Consider the following 24,556-nt stretch of genomic DNA (forward strand, 5'->3'; position numbering starts at 1 on the left):
TATAGTGACCCAGTGACAAAACCGTGGAAGTGTCACTTGTCATACTAAAATCAATCAGACAAATTCAGACAAATTCAGACAATAACAGAAGCATGCTATAGATTTTCTAAAGCATCAGCCACATGGACTACCACTCCCAGCATGCTCAGCGCTTACTAGTCCACAGCTATTGTTGCGCTGCTTATCACGTGATGCGGATATTTTCATTTGCTTTTCCGGTTGTCAAATGGGAGCAATGGCTGCGCACAGGGAAGCATCCTGGTTACCGGTTACTATATTTGTATTATTAGCTTGTTGTGTGCAGCTGGGTATTAACGCTCAAGATGTCGAGGTATGAAACAATCTCATGGTCCTCCCTTTTTATATTGTGTGTGATAAATGAAAACTTGTGCTTGCCAAGATTTTTAATGAACACACTGTGTTTGATATTACTGAACCCTGCCTATGAAATATTTATTTGCAAAATATAAATAAAAAAATTATATATACACCACCCCGAATGCTGTTTATACTGATAAGTAACCAATACTGTAATGGCACCTAGGCAGGGTCAGGGGCAGCAATACACTGATTGGTGGCTACCAATAGATGTCTCTTGTCATTGGTTTACTCAATGTGCTCAGCAACCTTCCAGTAGTGTATTGCTGCTACATCAACAATGGATACCAAAGGAATGAAGATTTTTTTTTTTTGTAATAGAAATAAATTGAAAATGTGTTTAAAATTCTGATCTCTATCTGAACCATGAAAGAAAAAAAAATGGGTCTCATGTCCCAAAGTTTTTCAAAGGGTTTGAATTCAAAAATGTCTGAATCATTTAATGCTTGCATTATGCTAGCACTCTTTATAACAATTTGCAAATCAAGAGTAGTTCAGGGATTCGCCTCTTGAAATACCTGGTGGAATTAATATTTTTGGGCTCGATGATATAAACTTCGCCTGCTCCAAGCCATCTTTTTCTTGCTGACTCTCGCAGGGCTGCCCCGGTGGAATAATCGTAAAAAAGGGGCAGTCCCTGCGAGAGCCGATATGATTCCTATTAAAAGTATTGGAGCTCGCCGAATAGGGATACTTCGCTCCTTAGCAGGGGAAGTTAGCAGGGGAAGCACATTAAAATTAAAATCCTGCAGCCAATATAACTCACATTATGCTGCTTTCTGCATAGAGTAGCTTACATTTGCCTATATTTTCATATATATGTGTTTTTCTATTAGGGTTATAATTATTATTTTGAGTGTTCTGAGAAAATCTCGCCACCTTTTTAGTTGGCGAGAAAAAACTGTAATATCTGCAGTGCGAAAATCTTTATAGAATTACGCTGGGATTAGAGAGACATTTTCATATACGTCGATGTTCAGCCCATTTTACGAAAAAACAACAATTATGCTTTGCATTTTGTATTTATAAGTTCAAATTTCTGTGTGATTTTTGCACATCCAGTGTACTACAATTATGATTTACTCTGTGCATATTTAATTTATTCCTGTGTAAATTACATACAATTTTTACTTTTTTGTTAACATACGATTTTTGGTAAATAATTTTGTTACGATTTTTTAAGCACCTTAACAATACAATTTTTTTCCTGCTTATGAAAATGTAGTATACGCCTCTTAGCGAGACACCCTGTTTTCAGGGTAAAAAGTGGCTTTAGATCATTCCACCAGGGAAATAGAAGGACTCGCGAGCATTCTTTAATAACCTTGACAGCCCAGAAAGAGCTTTCAATCATCAAGCCCTTAGTCTCCTTTGCTGTAGCCAGGGACAATTGTAACACCATATTTGCTCTGAGCTATACCATCCCTGTATAATGTTTACAAGTTAGACAGCTTTCACCATATTTATTTAGGATGGAAGCACCATTTCAGAGGTATAAATAATGTATAGTGCAATGTCCTTAACATTGTATGGGAGGTTAAGTTGACTTTAATGTCCCTTTGAGTGAAAATTGCAGTTTGCAGATACATAATGCATGTGTTCTTTGTCAGGGGAAATTGCAGTTTATCATCTTTCCCCTGTAATTCCTCCTTCTTAGTACTAAGTGTGAATCCTAAATCAGTGTCGGACAATATCCCCTAATGTATTATTTACTAATCTTTTGTGACTGATGCTGAGCTCTCACATTACCTTAGTATTTGTTGCCTTAGTCTTAGCATGATAGTGATTACCATGACAGTTATTTCTGTATTAGATACATAAACATTTTTTGTAGTTGCATTTAATTATTGTCTGCTTTCCTTGTCCAAATTCTTCCAATTTATGTTTTTTTTTTTAATTACCATGTAATCATTATTATATCACTGCTCCCAACCACATATCTGTTATGCAAATTATGCATAATTATCTCTTCCCCCAAACTTCATAGAATATTTTTTGTTTGTAATTTGCAATCCATGGGGTACCGATCAGGGATAAATAAATGAAAGCAGCAAGGTGAGACAACCTTGTTCCCTAGAGAGTTTGTTGTAGAATAACATGTCAGCTAAGTTTAAAAACAAAATAGCATCCTTTTCATTCCAATTGTTTGTCAATAGCCAAGCTCCACCCCCATTTGCCTTATTTGGAGGAGCCAATCTGGGCTTTAGTCTGCTGACTATAAGGATGGTCTCAGTTATTAAAGGGACATGAAACCCAAACTTTTTGTTTCATAATTAAGATAGAGGATACAACTTAAAACAATTGTTCAATGTACTTGTTTTATATAATTTGCTTAATTCTCTTGGTGTCCTTTGTTAAGAAGCACCAATGCTCTACTGGGAGCTGGCTGACCACATTGGTTAAGCCAATAACATGAGGGAAATATGTGCAATCACCAATTAGCAGCTTCTGAGCTTTCCTAGGTATTATTTTCAACAAAGAATACCAAGAGAACACAATAAATGAGATAATAGAACTAAATTGGAAAGTTGAATCCCGAAAGAAAAAAATGACTTTCATGTCCCTTTAGCCCCTTAGTGACCAGATCACTTTTCCATTTGTTGACCGTTTGGGACCAGGGCTATTTTTACATTTCTACAGTGTTTGTGTTTAGCTGTAATTTTCCTCTTATTAATTTACTGCACCCACACATATTATATACCATTTTTCTCGCAACTAAATGGGCTTTCTAAAGATACCCTTATTTTCATCATATCTTATAACTTACTATAAAAAAATAAAATGTTTTTTAAATTTGACCCCCAAAATCTGTTACACATCTACAACCACCAAAAACATCCATGCTAAATAGTTTCAAAATTTTGTCCTGAATTTAGAAATATCCATTGTTTACATGTTCTTGGCTTTTTTTTGCAAGTTATAGGGCAATAAGTACAAGTAGCACATTGCTATTTTCAAACCATTGTTTTTTCAAAATTAGCAATAGTTACATTGTAACACTGATATCTGTCAGGAATCCCTGAATAACCCTTCACATGTGTATATATATATATATATTTTTTTTTAGTAGACAACCCAAAGAATTGATCTAGGCCTATTTTGGTATATTTCATGCCACCATTTCACCGCCAAATGCGATCAAATTAAAAAAATTGTTGGATTTTTCACAAACTTTTTTACATCCTTTAGGTTTCTCACTGAAATTATTTACAAACAGCTTGTGCAATTATGGCACAAATGGTTGTAAATGCTTCTCTGGGATCCCCTTTGTTCAGAAATAGCAGACATATGACTTTGGCATTACTTTTTGGTAATTAGAAGGCCGCTATATTCTGCTACGCACCACACTTGTATTATGCCCGGCAGTGAAGGGGTTAATTGAGTAGCTTGAAGGGAGTTGTAGGGTTAATTTTAGTATTAGTGTAGTAGACAACCCAAAGTATTGATCTATGCCCATTTTGGTATATTTCATGTCACCATTTCACCGCCAAATGCGATCAAATAAAAAGAATCGTTAACTTTTTTCACAAACTTTAGGTTCCTTACTGAAATGATTTACAAACAGCTTGTGCAATTATGTCACAAATGGTTGTAAATGCTTCTCTGGGATCCCTTTTGTTTTGAAATAGCAGACATATATGGCTTTGGCATTGCTTTTTGGTAATTAGAAGGCTGCTAATGCTGCTGCGCACGACACTTGTATTATGCCCAGCAGTGAAGGGGTTAAATTGGGTAGCTTGTAGGGTTAATTTTAGCTTTAGTGTAGAGATCAGCCTCCCACCTGACACATCCCACCCCCTGATACCTCCCTGACACCTCTCTTCCCTCCCGCACCTCACAATTGTCACCGCCAGAAAGTCTGCCAGTACTAAAATAAAATGCTATATATATATATATATATCTATATCTATATCTATATCTATATATCATAATTTATGTAAGAATTTACCTGATAAGTTAATTTCTTTTATATTGGCAAGAGTCCATGCGCTAGTGACATATGGGATATACAGTCCTACCAGGAGGGGCAAAGTTTCCCAAACCTCAAAATGCCTATAAATACACCCCTCACCACACCCACAATTCAGTTTAACGAATAGCCAAGAAGTGGGGTGATAAAGAAAGGAGTAAAAAGCATCAACAAAGGAATTTGGAAATAATTGTGCTTTATACAAAAAAATCATAACCACCATAAAAAGGGTGGGCCTCATGGACTCTTGCAAATATCAAAGAAATTAATTTATCAGGTAAATTCTTACATAAATTATGTTTTCTTTCATGTAATTGGCAAGAGTCCATGAGCTAGTGACGTATGGGATATCAATACCCAAGATGTGGAACTCCACTCAAGAGTCACTAGAGAGGGAGGGATAAAAATAAACAACAGCCATTTCTCGCTGAAAAAATAATCCACAACCCAAAATATGTTATTCTCATAATGAAAAGAAAAACTTAAAACATCAGCAGAAGAATCAAACTGAAACAGCTGCCTGAAGAACTTTTCTACCAAAAACTGCTTCTGAAGAAGCAAATACATCAAAATGGTAGAATTTAGTAAATGTATGCAAAGAAGACCAAGTTGCTGCTTTGCAAATCTGATCAACTGAAGCTTCATTCTTAAAAGCCCACGAAGTGGAGACTGATCTAGTAGAATGAGCTGTAATTCTCTGAGGTGGAGCGTGACCCGACTCCAAATAAGCTTGAAGAATCAAAAGCTTTAACCAAGAAGCCAAGGAAATAGCAGAGGCCTTCTGACCTTTCCTAGGACCAGAAAATATAACAAATAGACTAGAAGTCTTCCTGAAATTTTTAGTAGCTTCAACATAATATTTCAAAGCTCTTACCACATCCAAAGAATGTAAGAATGTTTCCAAAGAATTCTTAGGATTAGGACACAAGGAAGGGACAACAATTTCTCTACTGATGTTGTTAGAATTCACAACTTTAGGCAAAAATTTAAATGAAGTCCGCAAAACCGCCTTATCCTGATGAAAAATCAGAAAAGGAGATTCACAAGAAAGAGCAGATAGCTCAGAAACTTTTCTAGCAGAAGAGATGGCCAAAAGGAACAACACTTTCCAAGAAAGTAGTTTAATGTCCAAAGAATGCATAGGCTCAAGTGGAGGAGCCTGTGACGCCTTCAAAACCAAATTAAGACTCCAAGGAGGAGAAATTGATTTAATGACGGGCTTAATACGAACTAAAGCCTGTACAAAACAGTGAATATCAGGAAGTTTAGCAATCTTTCTGTGAAATAAAACGGAAAGGGCAGAGATTTGTCCCTTCAAGGAACTTGCAGACAAACCCTTACCCAAACCATCCTGAAGAAACTCTAGAATTCTAGGAATTCTAAAAGAATGCCAAGAGAATTTATGAGAAGAACACCAGGAAATGTAGGTCTTCCAAACTCGATAATAAATATTTCTAGAGACAGATTTACGAGCTTGTAACATAGTATTAATCACTGAGTCAGAGAAACCTCTATGACTTAGTACTAAGCGTTCAATTTCCATACCTTCAAATTTAATGATTTGAGATCCTGATGGAAAAAAACGGACCTTGAAACAGAAGGTCCGGCCTTAATGGAAGTGGCCAAGGTTGGCAACTGGACATCCGAACAAGATCCGCATACCAAAACCTGTGTGGCCATGCTGGAGCCACCAGCAACACAAACGATTGTTCCATGATGATTTTGGATATCACTCTTGGAAGAAGAACTAGAAGCGGAAAAATGTAAGCAGGATGATAACACCAAGGAAGTGTCAGCGCATCCACTGCTTTCGCCTGAACATCCCTGGACCTGGACAGGTATCTGGGAAGTTTCTTGTTTAGATGAGAGGCCATGATATCTATCTCTGGAAGACCCCACATCTGAACAATCTGAGAAAATACATCTGGATGGAGAGACCACTCCCCTGGATGTAAAGTCTGACGTCTGAGATAATCTGCCTCCCAATTGTCTACACCTGGGATATGCACCGCAGAGATTAGACAGGAGCTGGATTCCGCCCAAGCAAGTATCCAAGATACTTCTTTCATAGTTCGGAGTTGATTGATTAATCTCGCCTCTTGAGATTTACAAACCCCTTGTGCTGTCAGAGATCCCCAAACAGCTCCCCAACCTGAAAGACTTGCGTCTGTAGTAATCACAGTCCAGGTTGGCCGAATAAAGGAAGCCCCTTGAACTAAACGCTGGTGATTTAACCACCACGTCAGAGAGTGTCGAACATTGGGATTTAAGGATAATAACTGTGATATCTTTGTATAATCCCTGCACCATTGATTCAGCATACAAAGCTGGAGAGGTCTCATGTGAAAACGAGCAAAAGGAATCGCGTCCGATGCTGCAGTCATGAGGCCTAAAACTTCCATGCACATAGCCACTGAAGGGAATAACTGAGACTGAAGGTGCCGACAGGCTGCAACCAATTTCAAACGTCTCTCTTGTCTGTTAGAGACAATGTCATGGACACTGAATCTATCTGGAAACCTAAAAAGGCGACCCTTGTCTGAAGAATCAAGAAACTTTTTGGTAAATTGATCCTCCAACCATGTTTTTGAAGAAACCACGCTAGTTGATTTGTGTGAGATTCTGCAGAACGTAAAGACTGAGCTAGTACCGAGATATCGTCCAAATAAGGAAACACTGCAATACCCCGCTCTCTGATTACAGAGCGTAGGGCACCTAGAACCTTTGAAAAGATTCTTGGAGCTGTTGCTAGGCCAAATGGAAGAGCAACAAATTGGTAATGCTTGTCTAGAAAAGAGAATCTCAGGAACTGATAATGTTCTGGATGAATCGTAATATGAAGGTATGCATCCTGCAAGTCTATTGTAGACATATAATGTCCTTGCTGAACAAAAGGCAGAATAGTCCTTATAGTCACCATCTTGAAAGTTGGTACTCTTACATAACGATTCAAAATTTTCAGATCCAGAACTTGTCTGAATGAATTTTCCTTCTTTGGGACAATGAATAGATTTGAATAAAACCCCAGACCCTGTTCCTGAAAAGGAACCCGCATGATTACCCCTGAAGACTCCAGGTCTGAAACACACTTCAGGAAAGCCTGAGCTTTTACTGGATTTGCTGGGATACGTGAGAGAAAAAATCTTCTCACAGGAGGTCTTACTCTGAATCCTATTCGATACCCTTGAGAGACAATGCTCTGAATCCATTGATTTTGGACAGAATTTATCCAAAAATCCTTGAAAAATTTTAATCTGCCCCCTACCAGCTGAACTGGAATGAGGGCCACACCTTCATACGGACTTAAGGGCTGATTTTGGTTTTTTAAAAGGCTTGGATTTATTCCAATTTGAGGAAGGCTTCCAATTGGAAACAGATTCCTTGGGGGAAGGATTTGATTTTTGTTCCTTATTTTGACGAAAGGAACGAAAACGGTTAGAAGCCTTAGATTTACCCTTAGGTGTTTTTTATCCTGAGGCAGAAAAAACCCCTTTCCTCCAGTAACAGTTGAAATAATCGAATCCAACTGAGAATCAAATAAATTATTACCTTGGAAAGAAAGAGCTAATAATCTGGACTTAGATGTCATATCAGCATTCCAAGATTTAAGCCACAAAGCTCTTCTAACTAAAATAGCTAAAGATATGGATCTAACATCAATTTTGATAATATCAAAAATGGCATCACAAATAAAATAATTAGCATGTTGCAGTAAACAAACAATGCTAGATATGTCAGAATCCAATTCTTGTTGCGCTAAATTCTCCAACCAAAAAGTTGATGCAGCCGCAACATCAGCCAAAGAAATTGCAGGCCTAAGAAGATGACCTGAATATAAATAGGCTTTCCTTAGATAGGATTCAAGTTTCCTATCTAAAGGATCTTTAAAAGAAGTACTGTCTTCCATAGGAATAGTGGTACGTTTAGCAAGAGTAGAAATAGCTCCATCAACTTTGGGGTTCTTTTCCCAAAACTCTATAGAAATTGCTGGTAAAGGATACAATTTTTTAAACCTTGAAGAAGGAATAAAAGAAGTACCCGGCTTATTCCATTCCTTAGAAATCATATCAGAAATAGCATCAGGAATAGGAAAAACCTGTGGAGTAACCACAGGAGATTTAAAAATAGCATTTAAAAGTTTACTAGTCTTAATGTCAAGAGGACTAGCTTCCTCAATATCCAAAGTAATTAACACTTCTTTTAACAAAGAACGAATGTACTCTATTTTAAACAAATAAGTAGATTTGTCAGTGTCAATATCTGAGGAAGGATCTTCTGAATCAGATCCTCATCAGAGGAGGATACATCATTATGTTGCCGGTCATTTGAAATTTCATCGACTTTATGAGAAGTTTTAAAAGACCTTTTACGTTTATTAGAAGGCGGAAATGCAGACAAAGCCTTCTGAATAGAATCAGTAACAAATTCTTTAAAATTCATAGGTATATCATGTACATTAGAAGTTGAAGGAACTGCAACCAGCAATGTACTATTACTGATGGATACATTCTCTGCATGTAAAAGTTTATCATGACAACTATTACAAATGACATTCGGATATATAATTTCCACAATCTTACAACAAATGCACTTAGCTTTGGTAGAACCGATGTCAGGCAGCAACGTTCCAACAGATACTTCTGAGGCAGGGTCAGATTGAGACATCTTGCAAAATGTAAAAGAAAAAACAACATATAAAGCAAAACTATCAATTTCCTTATATGACAGTTTCAGGAATGGTAAAAAATGCAAACAGCATAGCCCTCTGACATAGAGAAAGGCAAGAGGCAAACAGCAATGGGGTATAAAACTAATGAAAAATTTGGTGTCAAGTATGACGCACAACGTAAAAGAAACTTTTTTGGCGCCAACAATATCCAGAAATGACACACTTGCGTCACTAACAGCGCAACCGTGTGTAAGACTTCCGCGTCAACTACGACACCGGAAGTGACTAACTTGCGTCAACGGACGTACTTTTCGCGCCAAAAAATTCTTGCGCCAAGAATGACGCAATAAAGTCTAGCATTTGGCACACCCACGGGCCTAATACTGCCCGCAGTTTGAAAGAGTAAAAAGTAGTCAATTTGAAAAAAAGACTAAACCCCAGGTAAGAAAAAAAAAATATTTCTTAATATGTTTTATTTCCCAAATATGAAACTGACAGTCTGCACAAGGAAATACATGAACCTGACTCATGGCAAATATAAGTACAATACATATATTTATAACTTTATATAAATGCATAAAGTGCCAGACCATAGCTGGGGTGTCTTAAGTAATAAAAAACATACTTACCAAAAAGACACCCATCCACATATAGCAGATAGCCAAACCAGTACTGAAACAGTTATCAGTAGAGGTAATAGTATATGAGAGTATATCGATGATCTGAAAAGGGAGGTAGGAGATGAATCTCTACGACTGATAACAGAGAACCTATGAAATAGACCCCCGTTAGGGAAATCATGCATTTAATAGGTGATACTCCCTTCACATCCCTCTGACATTCGCTGTACTCTGAGAGGAATCGCATGTCAACGTAGAAATCTTAGCACAAACTTGCTTCACCACCTCCATATGAGGCAAAGTTTGTAAAACTGAATTGTGGGTGTGGTGAGGGGTGTATTTATAGGCATTTTGAGGTTTGGGAAACTTTGCCCCTCCTGGTAGGATTGTATATCCCATACGTCACTAGCCCATGGACTCTTGCCAATTACATGAAAGATATATATTTACAAACAAAGAGGTATCAGCGCACATCCATTTTCCAAAGCACAACATATTTTTTACTGCTGCAAAAAATTGCCTGCAAATACATCAAGAGACAACTATTCTTTTTTAAATAATATTGGGAACTTAGTCACACAATATGGCCATATTCTGCTTAGTCAGTCACCACTTTCAAGGTGCCCCAATTCGACTGGTCCTACTCTACAGTCCTTTTGCCACAGAGGGCTGAAACATTCCTGCTTTTACTCTTCATAATAGAATGAGACTCCCTGGCTTTTTATTCACAACTCTATAACACTGTTATGAGCGCACCTGAACTTGGGTGGGGTGCTTAAACCAATGGGAGATGGTCAGTCTCCCTGGTAATTTTAAATACAAATACAAAATTTGTTTTTTTAGCACACCTTACAAAAAGTTTAAATCCACATCTGGGAGTGCTGCCAATATGACCCAGTAATTACACAAGCAAAGAGGTATCAGCGCACATCCATTTTCCAAAGCACAACATATTTTTTACTGCTGCAAAAAATTGCCTGCAAATACATCAAGAGACAACTATTCTTTTTAAAATAATATTGGGAACTTAGTCACACAATATGGCCATATTCTGCTTAGCCAGTCACCACTTTCAAGGTGCCCCAATTCGACTGGTCCTACTCTACAGTCCTTTGCCACAGAGGGCTGAAACATTCCTGCTTTTACTCTTCATAATAGAATCGGACTCCCTGGCTTTTTATTCACAACTCTATAACACTGTTATGAGCACACCTGAACTTGGTCTCCCATTGGTTTAAGCACCCCACCCAAGTTCAGGTGTGCTCATAACAGTGTTATAGAGTACATTGATTTGCAGTTGTTATCTGATAAACCCATTAGGGACAGATATGACAGATGAGTTAGCTTTGAGTAGTGAACTGGGTGCATTTCATGTTCTGAGAATTGGAAATTGATCAATTCTCAGAGCTAATTTACATAAAAAGGGGAAAATAAATAATGAAAATATGCAGAGTTGGAGAAGGGGGCGTGTATTGCAGACTGTGCGTGTGGTCGCATGGCACCTGATCCACAGAAGATGAGCTGTGGCCTGCAGCGCTCGCGAGCTGAGTCAATTGGCACATCTGAGTTCCATCGCTATACATTGCATAGCTGAGCAGCGGTCCTAAGCTGCCGAGAGGATCACTGCATCTGCCAAAGAGAGGGTGGCTTAGGCGAAACTTTGCCGACAACCCAGGCTGGGATAACACCTAGGAGAACTGGTGTGTCCCGCCCTGGCTATACTCACAAGTTAGGAGCAAGTCCTTTACCCCAAAGAAAGGAAAGAATGCTTCATCCCCAAGAAAGAGAGTAGCCCTGATGAGTGTACTGAAGCTGGAATGCTGCTTTGGGAGAAATCGTCTTCATACAGAGTTTTTAGGAGGTATAAATCTCTCAATTTTTACTAAAAAAGTGCAAAGTTTGTTTGCAGATTCTTGAAAGATAACTTTTTTGCTGCTTATAATGGGCTAACACATAATTTAAGAGACGAAAAAAGGGAGCAGATCTGTGTGGTGTACATATTTTGCTAAATTTGGAACTTGTTGTTAATGGATAAATATCTAAACTCAGCTAAAATGTCACCTAAAGTTAAAGGGACACTGAATCCAAATGTTTTCTTTCGTGATTCAGATAGAGCATGCAATTTTAAGCAACTTTCTAATTTACTCCTATTATCAAATGTTCTTCATTCTCTTGGTATCTTTATTTGAAAAGCAAGAATGTAAGTTTAGATGCCGGCCCATTTTTATTGAACAACCTGTGTTGTTCTTGCTGATTGGTGGATAAATGCACCCACCAATAAACAAGTGCTGCCCAGTGTTGGCTGGCTCCAAAGCTTAGATAGCTCTTTTTTTAAAATAAAGATAGCAAGAGAGCGTAGAAAAATTGATAATAGGAGTAAATTAGAAAGTTGCTTAAAATTGCATGTTCTATCTGAATCGTGAAAGAAAAAATTTGGGTTCAGTGTCCCTTTAAGAATCTTGAGAAATAAACTAATGAACACTTTGAATAAAACAATATCTGAGGGAAAATGCAATATTGCCCTACAGGTGTCTGTACTAATTCTTCCTCAGTTTGAGGAAATACATGCAAGGCTTTACACAGTGATTAAAGAGTTAAAATGCCACTCTGAGAGGCTATCTGAAATGGGACAGTGTCAAACTATGAAGATAAAAAGAATGAGAAGATAAAATTTAGCAGTTAAAGCAAAATGCTCACTTATCTGACAAATTGGAGGTTATCGAAAACCGCACAAGGAGCAACAATTTTAGTATAATTGGTCTTCCAGAGGCAAATAAGTCAGAAGACTTAGTCATTTTGCTGAAAAAACGCTACCCAGTCTTCTGGGTTTGAAGGAAGACAAGATTCTATTTACAGTGGAAAGAGCCCATAGGTTGTGCAAGGAGCCTGTAATAACCGACCAAGGATTAAAAATGACCATGTCCTGTTATTGTGAAGATGCTGAGCTTTCAAGGGAAGTTTAAATTTTAAGGGTTTTTAGGAAGAAGCGCAACTTTCTTTCAAGGACTCTAAGCTTCCAGGACTTCTCATTTGACACATCTGCAAAAAGAAGGCAATTTTCCAGTATCTGTTCCAGATTGGTGGAGGAGAGTATAATATTTTCTCTATTGTACCCAGTCAAGTTAAATATTAAATCAAGATTTTTTTTTTTTTACTTTTGAATCACAAGAACCCGTTCAAGCTTTTTAAAATAATGAATCTATACAAAATATGTGTACATATGTATTTATGGATTTATATGTGTATATACGTTTTTATAGACATGTATACACATATAAATAAATATATATATATATGTGTGTGTGTGTGCATTGGAGTCCTTTGAAGTTAAATAAATGAAATCATGAAATAAAATATTTATGCAATATTATTTTTTAATAAAGGTTTTGACTATGTATTTACTATTTTCTAAGTATTTATACAGGTGGCCCTCGGTTTACAACACCGTTTCAGAATAACAATCTTTTTTTCCAGTCATGTGACTGCTATTGAAAAGCATTGAGAAGCAGTGCATTGATTAAAATAGCCAGTAGGTGGAGCTGTCCGCTTGTGTTACAGCAAAGCCAAGCAAGCTGAAATTAATCAGTTTAACCAGACCTGAGCTATCGAGCAGATTTCAAAGGAACAAGATCTTCCTGTCTATAAATCAGTCCAGATTGGAATGCATAGAAAGAACTGTTTGCAGAAAAATGAAAGTGAAGGTTTAGGTTTATAATGCTGTTTAGCAAATGTTTTTGTTCATTTAACTTAGTTTAATTATATATTCTGTGTTGTGTGATTATTTTATTAGGTTTATAATGCTTTTTAGCATTTAAAGTCTTAATTTCAAAGCTTTAAAAATAATGTATTAGGTGTTACTTATGACAATTTTGAGAGGGGCCACTCACTTCCCATTGACTTACATTATAAACTGGGTTTCAATTTACAACGGTTGCGATTTACAACCATTCCTTCTGGAACCTAACCCCGGCGTAAACTGAGGGCTACCTGTACATAGTTATTCCTATATATATATCTGTATATATCTATACACATTTGTATATTGTCTAATTTATATGAATTGGTGATTTATCGCTTTATTTTTTTGTATTGAATATAAAAGATAATAAAGATTATTGAAGAAAAAAATGAAATATGCAAAGTTGTTTTAGTACATATAACTAAACATTTTATATAAGCAATCTCAATGTGTTTAAGATGAAATTAAAAGTCTTATAAGGATGAAACAGGCCGTGCACAGTCACTGCTATGCATTGTGGGCATTCTACCTTGTACTGCGTTAGTGTATAGCAGAGACAAGCAAAATCGTGGTAATATGGCTTTGTAAACTGAGTGAACACACTGTGTGTTTGTTTGCCCTAATTATGAAATGCAGTAGAAATTTTAACTCAAAGCATATAAGTGTTTTTTTTATTATATCTGTAGAATATTTCTTAGTCTCAATGCTGTGCACGTGAGGATGAGCACATTTTTGTCTAATTCACATTTTTTTTTAACTTTTGTATTCCAGTACAAAGCAGAGCATTTCTTTAGAAGTGGACACACAAATAACTGGGCTGTTTTAGTAAGTATTTGTTTTAAATTGAATTAAAAAGATTACTGTATGATTTATATGGATGTTCATGTAACACACTTTCATTTGAATGTAATTTCCTAGTTTAAACTGTAACAAGCTGTTTCATCAATAATTCACCCCATCACTGCTAAACCTTTTTCACATCCCTGTGCTAAGCTGATTTTGAGCTTTTTTTTTGCTGCTTACATTTAAACTGTATTGTAAGTCATATCTTATTTATATCTCATTGCATGTGGGATGGCTGCAACAAAAAATGTTTAAAAATGTATATTTTAGTAAGTAACATTCGGCTAGATTACGGGTTTTGCAGTACGGCTTTTAACGCTGATAAATTGGCCATTACGCTGGAATGGCCAGGGATGGATATTACGAGTCGCAGCGGTATATCTATACCGTTAGCATTTTAGCCTATAACGCAACTTCCATTCTGCACTAAAAAAAAATGAAGAGTGAGTGCAGGATTTTCATAGCGCCCGTATTACAGGTTTTGCATACAGGCTAAAATGTTAGTGTTACAGCCTATACCAACACAATCCATACCGCAATCTGAGACCAATAGTTATAGATTTTGTGTAACAAAAATGTTTCACAAAACTCATAACTAAAATGTTACAAAGTACACTAGCACCCATAAACTACCTATTAACCCCTAAACCGCCACCCTCCAGCATCGCAAACACTATTAAACCTATTAACCCCTAATCTGTTGCCCACCCATATCGCTACTATTAAATAGTTATTAACCCCTAATCTGCTGCCCACCCACATCGCCACTATTAAATAAAGTTATTAACCCCTAATCTGCTGCCCACCCACATCGCCAACACTATTTAAATATATTAACCCTAAACTGCAGCTCCCCGACATCATCGATACTAAATAAACCTATTAACCCCTAAACTGCCAGCCCCCCAAATCAGAACTACTAAACGAAACCTATTAACCCCTAAACTGCCGGCCCCCCACGTCGCAAAACACTAAATTAAACTATTAACCCCTAAACCTAACCCCCCTAACTTTAAATTAAAATTACAATAAAAATAAACCTAACATTAAACTATAATTTAACCTAACATTTCTATTCTAATAAAATAAAAATAAAAATACCAATTAAAAAAAAATTGAAAACCTAAATGACAAATTTAAAAAAAAATAATCCTACGAATTTTTTGTTAAAAATCTAAGATTACAAAAAACAATAAACACTAAAATTACAAAAAATTAAAAACACTAAGATTATAAAAAATAACAAAGCGAAATTTTAAAAAATATAACCAATTACACATAAACTAATAGCACTATAAAAATAAAAAAGCCCCCCAAAATAAAAACACCCCTAACCTACAATAAACTACCAATAGTCCTTAAAAGGGCCTTTTGTTAAACATCTCTTTTACCTGGCAAAAAATGCAAAGTCCCACCACCCAATCAACCCCCTAAAATAAAAACCTCTAAAAAAAAAAAAAAAAAAAACTAAACTGACCATTGCCCCTAAAGGGACATTTGTATGGGCATTCTTTTACACTTTGCCCAAAGTCCTAATCCGAAAAAAAAAACCACCCCAAAAATACCTAACACTAACCCCTGAATATCTACTCACGGTTCCTGAAGTCCTGACATCCATCTCCATCCAGGCAGCGACATCTTCATCCATTGCGGGGGCGTCTTCTATCTTCATCCCGGCGGCGCGGAGCTTTCCCTGACCGGCGATGACATCATCAGCGGAGCGTCCTCTTTATACGGTCACCGACGTACTGTAAAGTTGAATGCAAGGTAGCCGTTTCAAAATGGCGTACCTTGCATTCCTATTGGCTGATTTTATTCTTCAAATTCAAATCAGCCAATAGGATGAGAGCTTCTGAAATCCTATTGGCTGTTCAAATCAGGAATAGGGGTTAATAATATTTAGTGTCGGGGAGTGGCGGGATTAGGGGTTAATAACTTTTATTAGTGTCGGGGAGCGGCGGATTAGGGGTTAATAACTTTTATTAGTGTCGGCGATATATACTGTATATATATATATATATATATATATATATATATATATATATATATATATATATATATATATATATATATAAAATCTCCTTTATATATAATAATTATAGCCGGATTGATGTATATGTAGGTACAAATTCCTAAATCCAGAGTTATTCTGAAATCCAAGCTGTTTCATTAATGTTTTCAAAATAAAATTATTAATAATTGCTGTTTTTCCAGACCAGTAAGTCACAATGTTCTCTGTCTGAGTCTTTTGTGTGGTTGTTTTCTAGAAAGCAAATGCCAGTCAATATTTATTTTAAACCACAACTGTTACCTTTCTTATTATAGTTCTGTACTATCTCTCTGATGGTACTGTGTTTACAAACATATTACAAATGATATAAAGCTTTATTTTGCTTGTATGTATAAGCTGTATTATGACATGCAAATATTGCCTAAATTACCTAAGGTATTGCTATGCACACTTGATCCCATTAACAGATGCAAATATACAAATATTCTGAAATCCAAATCTTTTTCCGGTCCCAAGCAGTTTGGATACAGGATTTTGTACATCTATCTATCTATTTATCTATCTATTTATCTATCTATCATCTGTCGCTCTATCTTTTTAAAATTTTCTTAAAAAGGGAATTGTCCACTATAAAAAACAAAAAACTTTATTAGGTGTCTGTTCACATTTTGGATTTTTTTGTCTGTGCCACTAAAGGTCCCATCCCCATTAAAACCACATGATATAACTTTATTATTATTTCTTTTATGCTTTGGGGCTTGGTGCTCATCACCATTTAAAGCCCATGTTTGATAAACCAGTCTCATCATGAACAAGTAGAAATTTCAGCTGCATTCTAATGCAGACTACATTGATTGGCTTTGTGGAGAAATGACTAGAAGCCTGATTTACTATTTTTTCTTTTCTATTCATACTGAGATGCCAATGCTAGAAAAATCAATTTGCACTAACAGAAATGCTTTGCCCTTGATCTTCATTTTTCCTTGTGCAGTCAAACAGCAGAATTTTCCAGCTCTAAAAGAAGCGTTTTGCATTGAGTGTTTGACACAAATTCTTCCTTTTTGTTTCTATAAATTGTAATAGTTAAAGCTTTTTAACTTCTTTGTATTTTTGTTGAGCTTATGTTTGTTAATGGGACATGAAACCAAAATGTTTATTTTGTGTGTCAGAAGGATCATACAATTTTGCTTCTGCAATTAAATTTGCTTTGTTTTCATGGTATTCTTTGTTGAAGAACATACCTAGGTAAGTAGCGAACATGTGTCTTGAGCACTATATTGCTGCAATCACTTGTTAAAAGTATTCTTACAAAACTGCTGCCATATGGTGATCAAGACATTTTCACACTCCTGAGCCTACCTACTTAGTTTTCAACAAAGGATACAGAGAGAGCAAAATAAATTTGTTAATAGAAGTAAATTGGAAACAGATTAAAAATTGCATGCTCTATCTGAACCATGAAAGAAAAAGTGTCATGTCCCTTTTACAAGGCCACCCCTTCAGTCAGCAGTGGCTTGTTTGACATACAGATGCAATACATACTACATCCATACTATAGTGCACTCACAGCATATGTGCGTATGCCTGTAAAAACAGTAATAACTTTTACTATAAGCATTTTTGTTAATGGAAGTATATTGCAAAAATGCTTCTATTAAAAACTGAAAACCTCCCATTTACATTTCAGTTTTGACCTTTCTATCTCTTTGACTTTAGCATCACAGTATCTATCCCGATTAACTAAATAGGGCTAGATAACGAGTGGAGCGCTAAATTTATTGTGCGCCCGCAAATGGGCAAATTTGTCTGTTTGCGAGCGTGCAATAATTTATCAGCTATTACAAGAGGCTGGTTATTGCTACCGCAAGTTTACGGTAGCAATTAGCGCTTATGAAATTAACCAGAGATCAGATCTCTGGTTAATTTTTTAAAATCCGCCCCAAAATACTGTGTAGTGTATTTTATTAAAAATTAAAGATATCAGCATCTTTATTTTCTAATAAAATTACTGCACCAGGGGGGGACTTCCGGTGGGCGGGCGAAGTGAGAGGACGCAAGGAAAGGAGCTCCTGATATAACGCTCCCAGACCTGACCTTTCACCACCAAAATCAGCCCATTACCAACCGATATCCTTGGCAGTAGCAGAGAGGCTGCCCGGACTTGAATCGGCAAGGAATTTTACAGCAAATTCCCTCACCGTTGAAGGCACAGACAGTTGAAGAGGAATAGCAGCGGCAGATGCCGCGAGGGCGATCTCCATACCACTCGAGCCAGCGCTACAACAGATTAAGCCTAAAATAAAGCCCACCAGATTGTGGAAGACACGACAGAGGAGAAGTGAGTTCCTTGTCTGCCGTACCGGCGCTGGAGGGTGAGATAGTCTAAGGCGGGAAACCGCCATTTTAACTTACTAACAGTGACGCACTGAGATCCAATGTAAGTGCAGAGACCTCTAGATAACCCCAAAGATTAAAGGGATAGTGTATGTGAAGGACCCAAAAGACATCATAACACAGCAGCCCGTGCTAGTGGCGATCCACACAGACAACAAAGGCAAGGAACTGGGGACAGCGTAGCGATTAGGAGAAAGACACCTTACAGCAGAATTAGGCAGCACAGTCCCCAAGCGCAGGTCCTGCACAGACATACAAAACTCTATACCCTCAATTTATAAAAACCTGCGGAAGGTGCATAGAAGATCTGCACATACCCATTGACAGAGAGGGTCTACACAACCGGACATAAAGCTCACTATCACGTCCCTACATAGATCCTAATAGACAAATTGAACTGCCAATAACAAACTGCTATACAGGACATCTCCTGGGGTTGTGGGGAGGAACGAAGGCGAGGCAGAGTGCACATAAAGGCCTCATTACTACAGTATCACGCCCTTATCAACATCAGGGGGGAGAACTATATACACACTCTATGAGACCTTTTTGGAACTATTTTGAGAAACCGACAACTGCCACAAACATGCAGTGCTAAAACACAGAGATCCCTATACCCCCACTCACCCATCTTACTCCTGATCCTTTAAAAGTTCTGGCTGTACCGGGCCTGGCAAATCTAACGCTACATATCTTGGTAAAATAACAAGTTTATACTAACCAAATACAGTTGGTATCCTCAGCTGTCAACACCTTAGCCCTGTATGCAAAAGTATTATAACTCCTACATTAAAAAAACAGACGCTATGGCCGGTAGGCAAAAAAATGCAGACAAGAAGAAAAACCAGGCAGAGGCTCAACAGGCTGCAGAGCTGGCAGAAGATACATCTCATAACGTGCTGATGGACACACACCCGATTGTCACACAAATCTCTGCACTGTTTTTGCCGAAGATTGATCAGCTTCAGTCGGGGATGGACTCCCTCACAGAGGAGGTCAAAACCTTTAATGGCCGACTGACAAGGGTAGAGCAAAAGGTTGCGGAAGGGGAATCAAGACATAGAGAAACAGAATCCCAAGTCAACTTCTTACAGCAGCAAAATGAAAGGCTGTGGGCAAAAATCGATGACCTGGAAAACAGGTCGCGCCGAAATAACCTTAGATTGGTGGGGGTCCCGGAGTCGCTGCCAGGCTCACAGCTGGTGGAATTTGCAGAGAACACTCTTCCCAACCTGTTAAATATCCCTAAAGAATCTCTGCCATGCACAGTAGAAAGAGCCCACAGAGTAGGAGACCAACGCAGACAAGGAGATAATAATCAACCACCGCGCCAAGTGATGGTGAAATATCTCAATTTCAGAGATAAAATAACAATACTACTGGCATATAGAAAGGTGACCCCACTGGAGTATGAGGGAAGAAGAATCCTGATATTTCAGGACTATTCAGCAACTGTAGCAGCTAAAAGAAGAGAATTCACACCATTTTGCAAGCAACTCAATGAACAGGGCAGAACTGCGGCCTTGTTGTTTCCAGCGAGACTGAGACTACATACAGAGAAAGGCCCATTGTTCTTTGAGTCACCAACTCAACTCAAAATACATCTTCAAAGAGAAAGAGAAAAGCAACGCAGAATAAACGAAGAGGAAGTAGTACCATGAACCAGAGACCCGGTAAGGTCCGGGCATGCCAGAAGTAATGGTTGTCTACAGATATAACCATGGACACTTGTATCCTTGCAAAGTGAGGGGGGGGGGATTATTACTAAATAAAGGTTGCATAGTATTATCCACTTAATCCCTAAAGTGGGAGATAGTTTAAAGTTTTCAGGTTAAAAATTGAAACGTTTTTATGCATTGTTAGACTGTTTTCTTGTTATTTGTCCATAGGTTTCCAAGCTCTGTTATTTCAAGTATTGATTACCTGTATGCACTAGAGATAGAAAGCATAGGGGTAGCAAGGCAAGCGAGACAGAGATTATAAGGGCTTGAGGGAGGCTAGACGTTATTAGCTGTGTACCTTAGAGTTGGAGGAAGGAGGGAGGGAATAGGTATTAACCAAAAGTTACAAATTTACAGTTCAGGAGATTGCTGACTCAGACTATCTTTGCTGCTACCTGTTAGCATAATTTTTGTGACCTGTTTGCTGTCTGTTTCACACATTAACTCACTGTTTGTGCTAGAAAAAGGGCAGAGTCGTTTCTCCTCCGGGTGCCGCTAGGGGGGGAAGGGAGCTACAGTCCTCCGGAACTACAACGCCAGAGAGCCCTGGACATAAGGACTTATACTGTAAGGTACCGCACACACAACACACCGGTTAGGATCTCTACCTGAAATACACGTTAAACCTATAGGGCACTCTGACACTTTAGATTAAGATGAAACTGACTACATGGAATGTGGGAGGGATCACATCCCCAATAAAGAGAAAAACTATCCTTAGACAACTGAACATTAAAAGAACAGATATTGCCATACTAGAGGAAACACATCTCTCTCAGAAAGAGCACCAGAAACTCAAACAGGGATGGGTAGGGGAAGTTTTATTTACCCCGTACGAGGAGAAGAGAGCCAGAGGGGTAGCAATACTATTCAGAAAGGGCCTGGACTATTCTGTACTACAATCTGTCACAGACACGGAGGGGAGATATATCATAGTGGACATCAGAATTGAAGGCACACGGATGATTCTGTGTGGGGTATACGGACCGCACACGGAAAAGAAAGCATTCCTGACTGGACTCCAGACCAAACTTCTACAGTTTTCAGATCTCCCCATTATAGTGGGAGGTGACTATAACATTGCACCATATACACCAGCAGACAGATTCCATAATCCACAACAGCCAATAAGACAAACAGTACGAGAACAGGGCTCAAAAGGGGAAACACGCTTACTAAAAGTTTTTAGGAATGCACTCTCCCTAACAGATGTATGGAGGGATAGGAATCCGGAAGCCAAGGATTACACTTGTCTGCACCCAGCTAAAACAACACTGTCGCGAATAGACTACTTCCTAGTTTCTAACTCACTATGTCCACGCATAACGGACATCAAGATAGACCTGATAACTATATCTGACCATGCCCCAGTTAACTTACACATAGAAACTAACCCACCTCGTAGGCAGGCGAATAGATGGAGATTTCCGGTGCACCTCTTCCATGATCTTAACTTGAGAAAATACTTAGTTGGGGAGTGGTTAGCTTATAAGGAACTAAACGCGCAACACATCACTGATATATCTTTGTTTTGGGAGTCTGCAAAGGCAGTTCTGAGGGGGGTGATCACAGCATATACGGCAAAGCTGCAGAAATCTCGAAGAATCAAAGGGGAACTGCTCTTGCGCCAGCTCCTGAACGCTAGAAATCGGTATTTGAGGTGCCCCACAGAACAAAACAGGGTCAAATATAGAGAAGTAAAAAGCCTTAGAGACACATACCTCACACAGACATCAGTCACAGCTCAGAACCGCTCCCAGGCAAAATATTATAGGTACGGGAATCGCACAGGGAAGCTATTGGCCAGGATTACCAAGCTAGATAGAAAACCAAACACCATTGTAGCCATCAAAGGAAAGGAAAGGTTATTTACATCAGAAGAGGAAATACAGAGAGCATTCCAGGATTATTATTCGAACCTATATAACTCCCAAAGAATAGATTCAGATGCTAAGGAAAAGTTTTGGAGTGACTTGACACTCCCACAGCTAGATGAGGAACACCGGCAGACATTAAACGCCAAGATCCAGCCCTTAGAAATTGCAAGGGTGATAGACAAACTCCCACTTGAGAAAGCCTCGGGACCAGATGGGTTGCCCGGGGAGTTCTACAAAATGATTAAAGAAGAAACGGTTGACACACTGGCCTTGTTATTCAATGCCCTCCTAGAAGGGAGAGCTAACTTATCCAATAGATTCACAGAAGCCAACATCACAGTTCTCCCCAAGCCAGATAGAGATCCACTTCTAACCCAGTCTTATAGGCCGATATCCCTTCTTAATTCGGACTATAAAATTTTAACCAAACTTCTAGCAAATCGATTAGCGGCCCTAATCCCCCTGTTAGTTCATGAAGACCAAACCGGTTTCGTGAAGGGTAGGTCAGCGGTTAAAAATATGAGGAAACTTCAGTTACTACTTACACACTTCTGGAAACTGGGAGGGGGAAAAACACAGAATGATAGGGAAGAGGCCTGTCTGATTCTAGTAGACGCCGAGAAGGCATTTGATAAAATTTTATGGGACCATTTATTTACCACTATGGAGAGATTTGGGATACAGGGAGCCTTTATGAAAGCCATCAAAACAATTTATAGCAATCCCCAAGCGGCAGTCCTGGTAAATGGATCGCCTTCCAAAATGTTTAACCTCAAGAGAGGCACAAGGCAGGGATGCCCTCTCTCCCCGCTCCTCTTTGACCTTGCATTATAACCCCTGGCTATTAGAATAAGAAAGGAAATGGAGGGCTTAGAGATAAATGGGGAGGTTCAACATCTGTCACTATTTGCGGATGATATGCTGCTATACACAAGAGATCCCAGAAGAAACATTCCCACTATAACTAGGATCATTGCAGACTTCAGTAAAATCTCGGGATATCAGATAAACAATGACAAGTCTGAGCTTCTCTGGCTATCTAATAATAACCCGGATCTACCCCTAGAGGACAATTTCAAAGTAATCACACATACCTTTAAATACCTTGGAATCACATTGACTAGAGACCCAACTCAATGGTATGGGGTCAATTTTAAACCCCTACTGAAAGAACTGAAACAAATGCTAATAAACTGGAATACACTACCAATAACTCTGTCAGGAAGAATAGGGCACCATTCATTAGATCACTAGATATCCACCACCAAAGACAAATCATTTACCCGTTCAAAGACTCGGACTATATACTAAATGCACAAATGAGGGGACAATGGAATATCTTTACCCAGAGAGGGGGAGAACAGCTGACATAGGGCCCAGTTCTGAGAGGGAAGTTCCTCTGGGCGGCACCCGGGGGAGAGCTGATGAATTAGAAGCTGAGAAATAGATAAATCAGTGAGGCTGAGATTGATGACAATAGGAGTAGAATATTATCCAGATGCTACTCGGTGTAAACATAACACACATGGTAGGAAATGAGGGAGAGTGGAACAGGAAAGGTTCGAGTGAAGATATGGAGGTTGTGGAGAGGGGATTGAAAAAGTAAAATCCATTGTGGTGGAGGTGACGAGTCATGCTCACATATTGTATTTCAATGTTTTTCTGTATCTTGTTCTTTGTTGATTTGTCGCTGTAAGCCACACTGGTATAAATAAAGTATTTAAAAAAAAATTACTGCACCAGGCAGTATTTTGGGGTTAAAGTTGGTGGGAGTGGGGTGTTAGAAAAAAACGGCACTTAAAAGTGCCTTTACATTGCGGTCTTTGGGAACTGTGCATTCCCAGTAAATATATATGTATGTGCTTATATACATATATACAGTGGGGCAAAAAAGTATTTAGTCAGCTACCAATTGTGCAAGTTCTCCCACTTAAGAAGATGAGAGAGGCCTGTAATTTTCATCATAGGTATACCTCAACTATGTGAGACAAAATGTGGAAACAAATCCAGACAATCACATTGTCTGATTTGGAAATAATTTATTTGCATATTATGGTGGAAAATAAGTATTTGGTCACCTACAAACAAGCAAGATTTCTGACTCTCACAGACCTGTATCTTCTTCTTTAAGAGGCTCCTCTGTCCTCCACTCATTACCTGTATTAATGGCACCTGTTTGAACTTGTTATCAGTATAAAAGACACCTGTCCACAACCTCAAACAGTCGCACTCCAAACTCCACTATGGTGAAGACCAAAGAGCTGTCGAAGGACACCAGAGACAAAGTTGTAGACCTGCACCAGGCTGGGAAGACAGAATCTGCAATAGGCAAGC

The 24,556-nt window shown here is 38.3% G+C and overlaps 1 protein-coding gene across 1 annotated transcript in view; it reads left to right on the forward strand.

Annotated features, from left to right (window-relative positions):
• The first annotated feature begins 226 nt into the window (after window positions 1–226).
• The window catches only part of PIGK (phosphatidylinositol glycan anchor biosynthesis class K), a 539,029-nt gene continuing 514,699 nt past the window's right edge, over window positions 227–24,556 (forward strand). Inside the window, exons 1-2 of the mRNA XM_053693337.1 lie at window positions 227–331; window positions 14,148–14,201. Of these exons, the coding sequence (XP_053549312.1) occupies window positions 227–331; window positions 14,148–14,201 (159 nt within the window). The remainder of the gene's footprint in view (window positions 332–14,147; window positions 14,202–24,556) is intronic.

Source organism: Bombina bombina, chromosome 10, assembly GCF_027579735.1.
Source record: "Bombina bombina isolate aBomBom1 chromosome 10, aBomBom1.pri, whole genome shotgun sequence".
NCBI classification, from domain to species: Eukaryota; Metazoa; Chordata; class Amphibia; order Anura; family Bombinatoridae; genus Bombina; species Bombina bombina.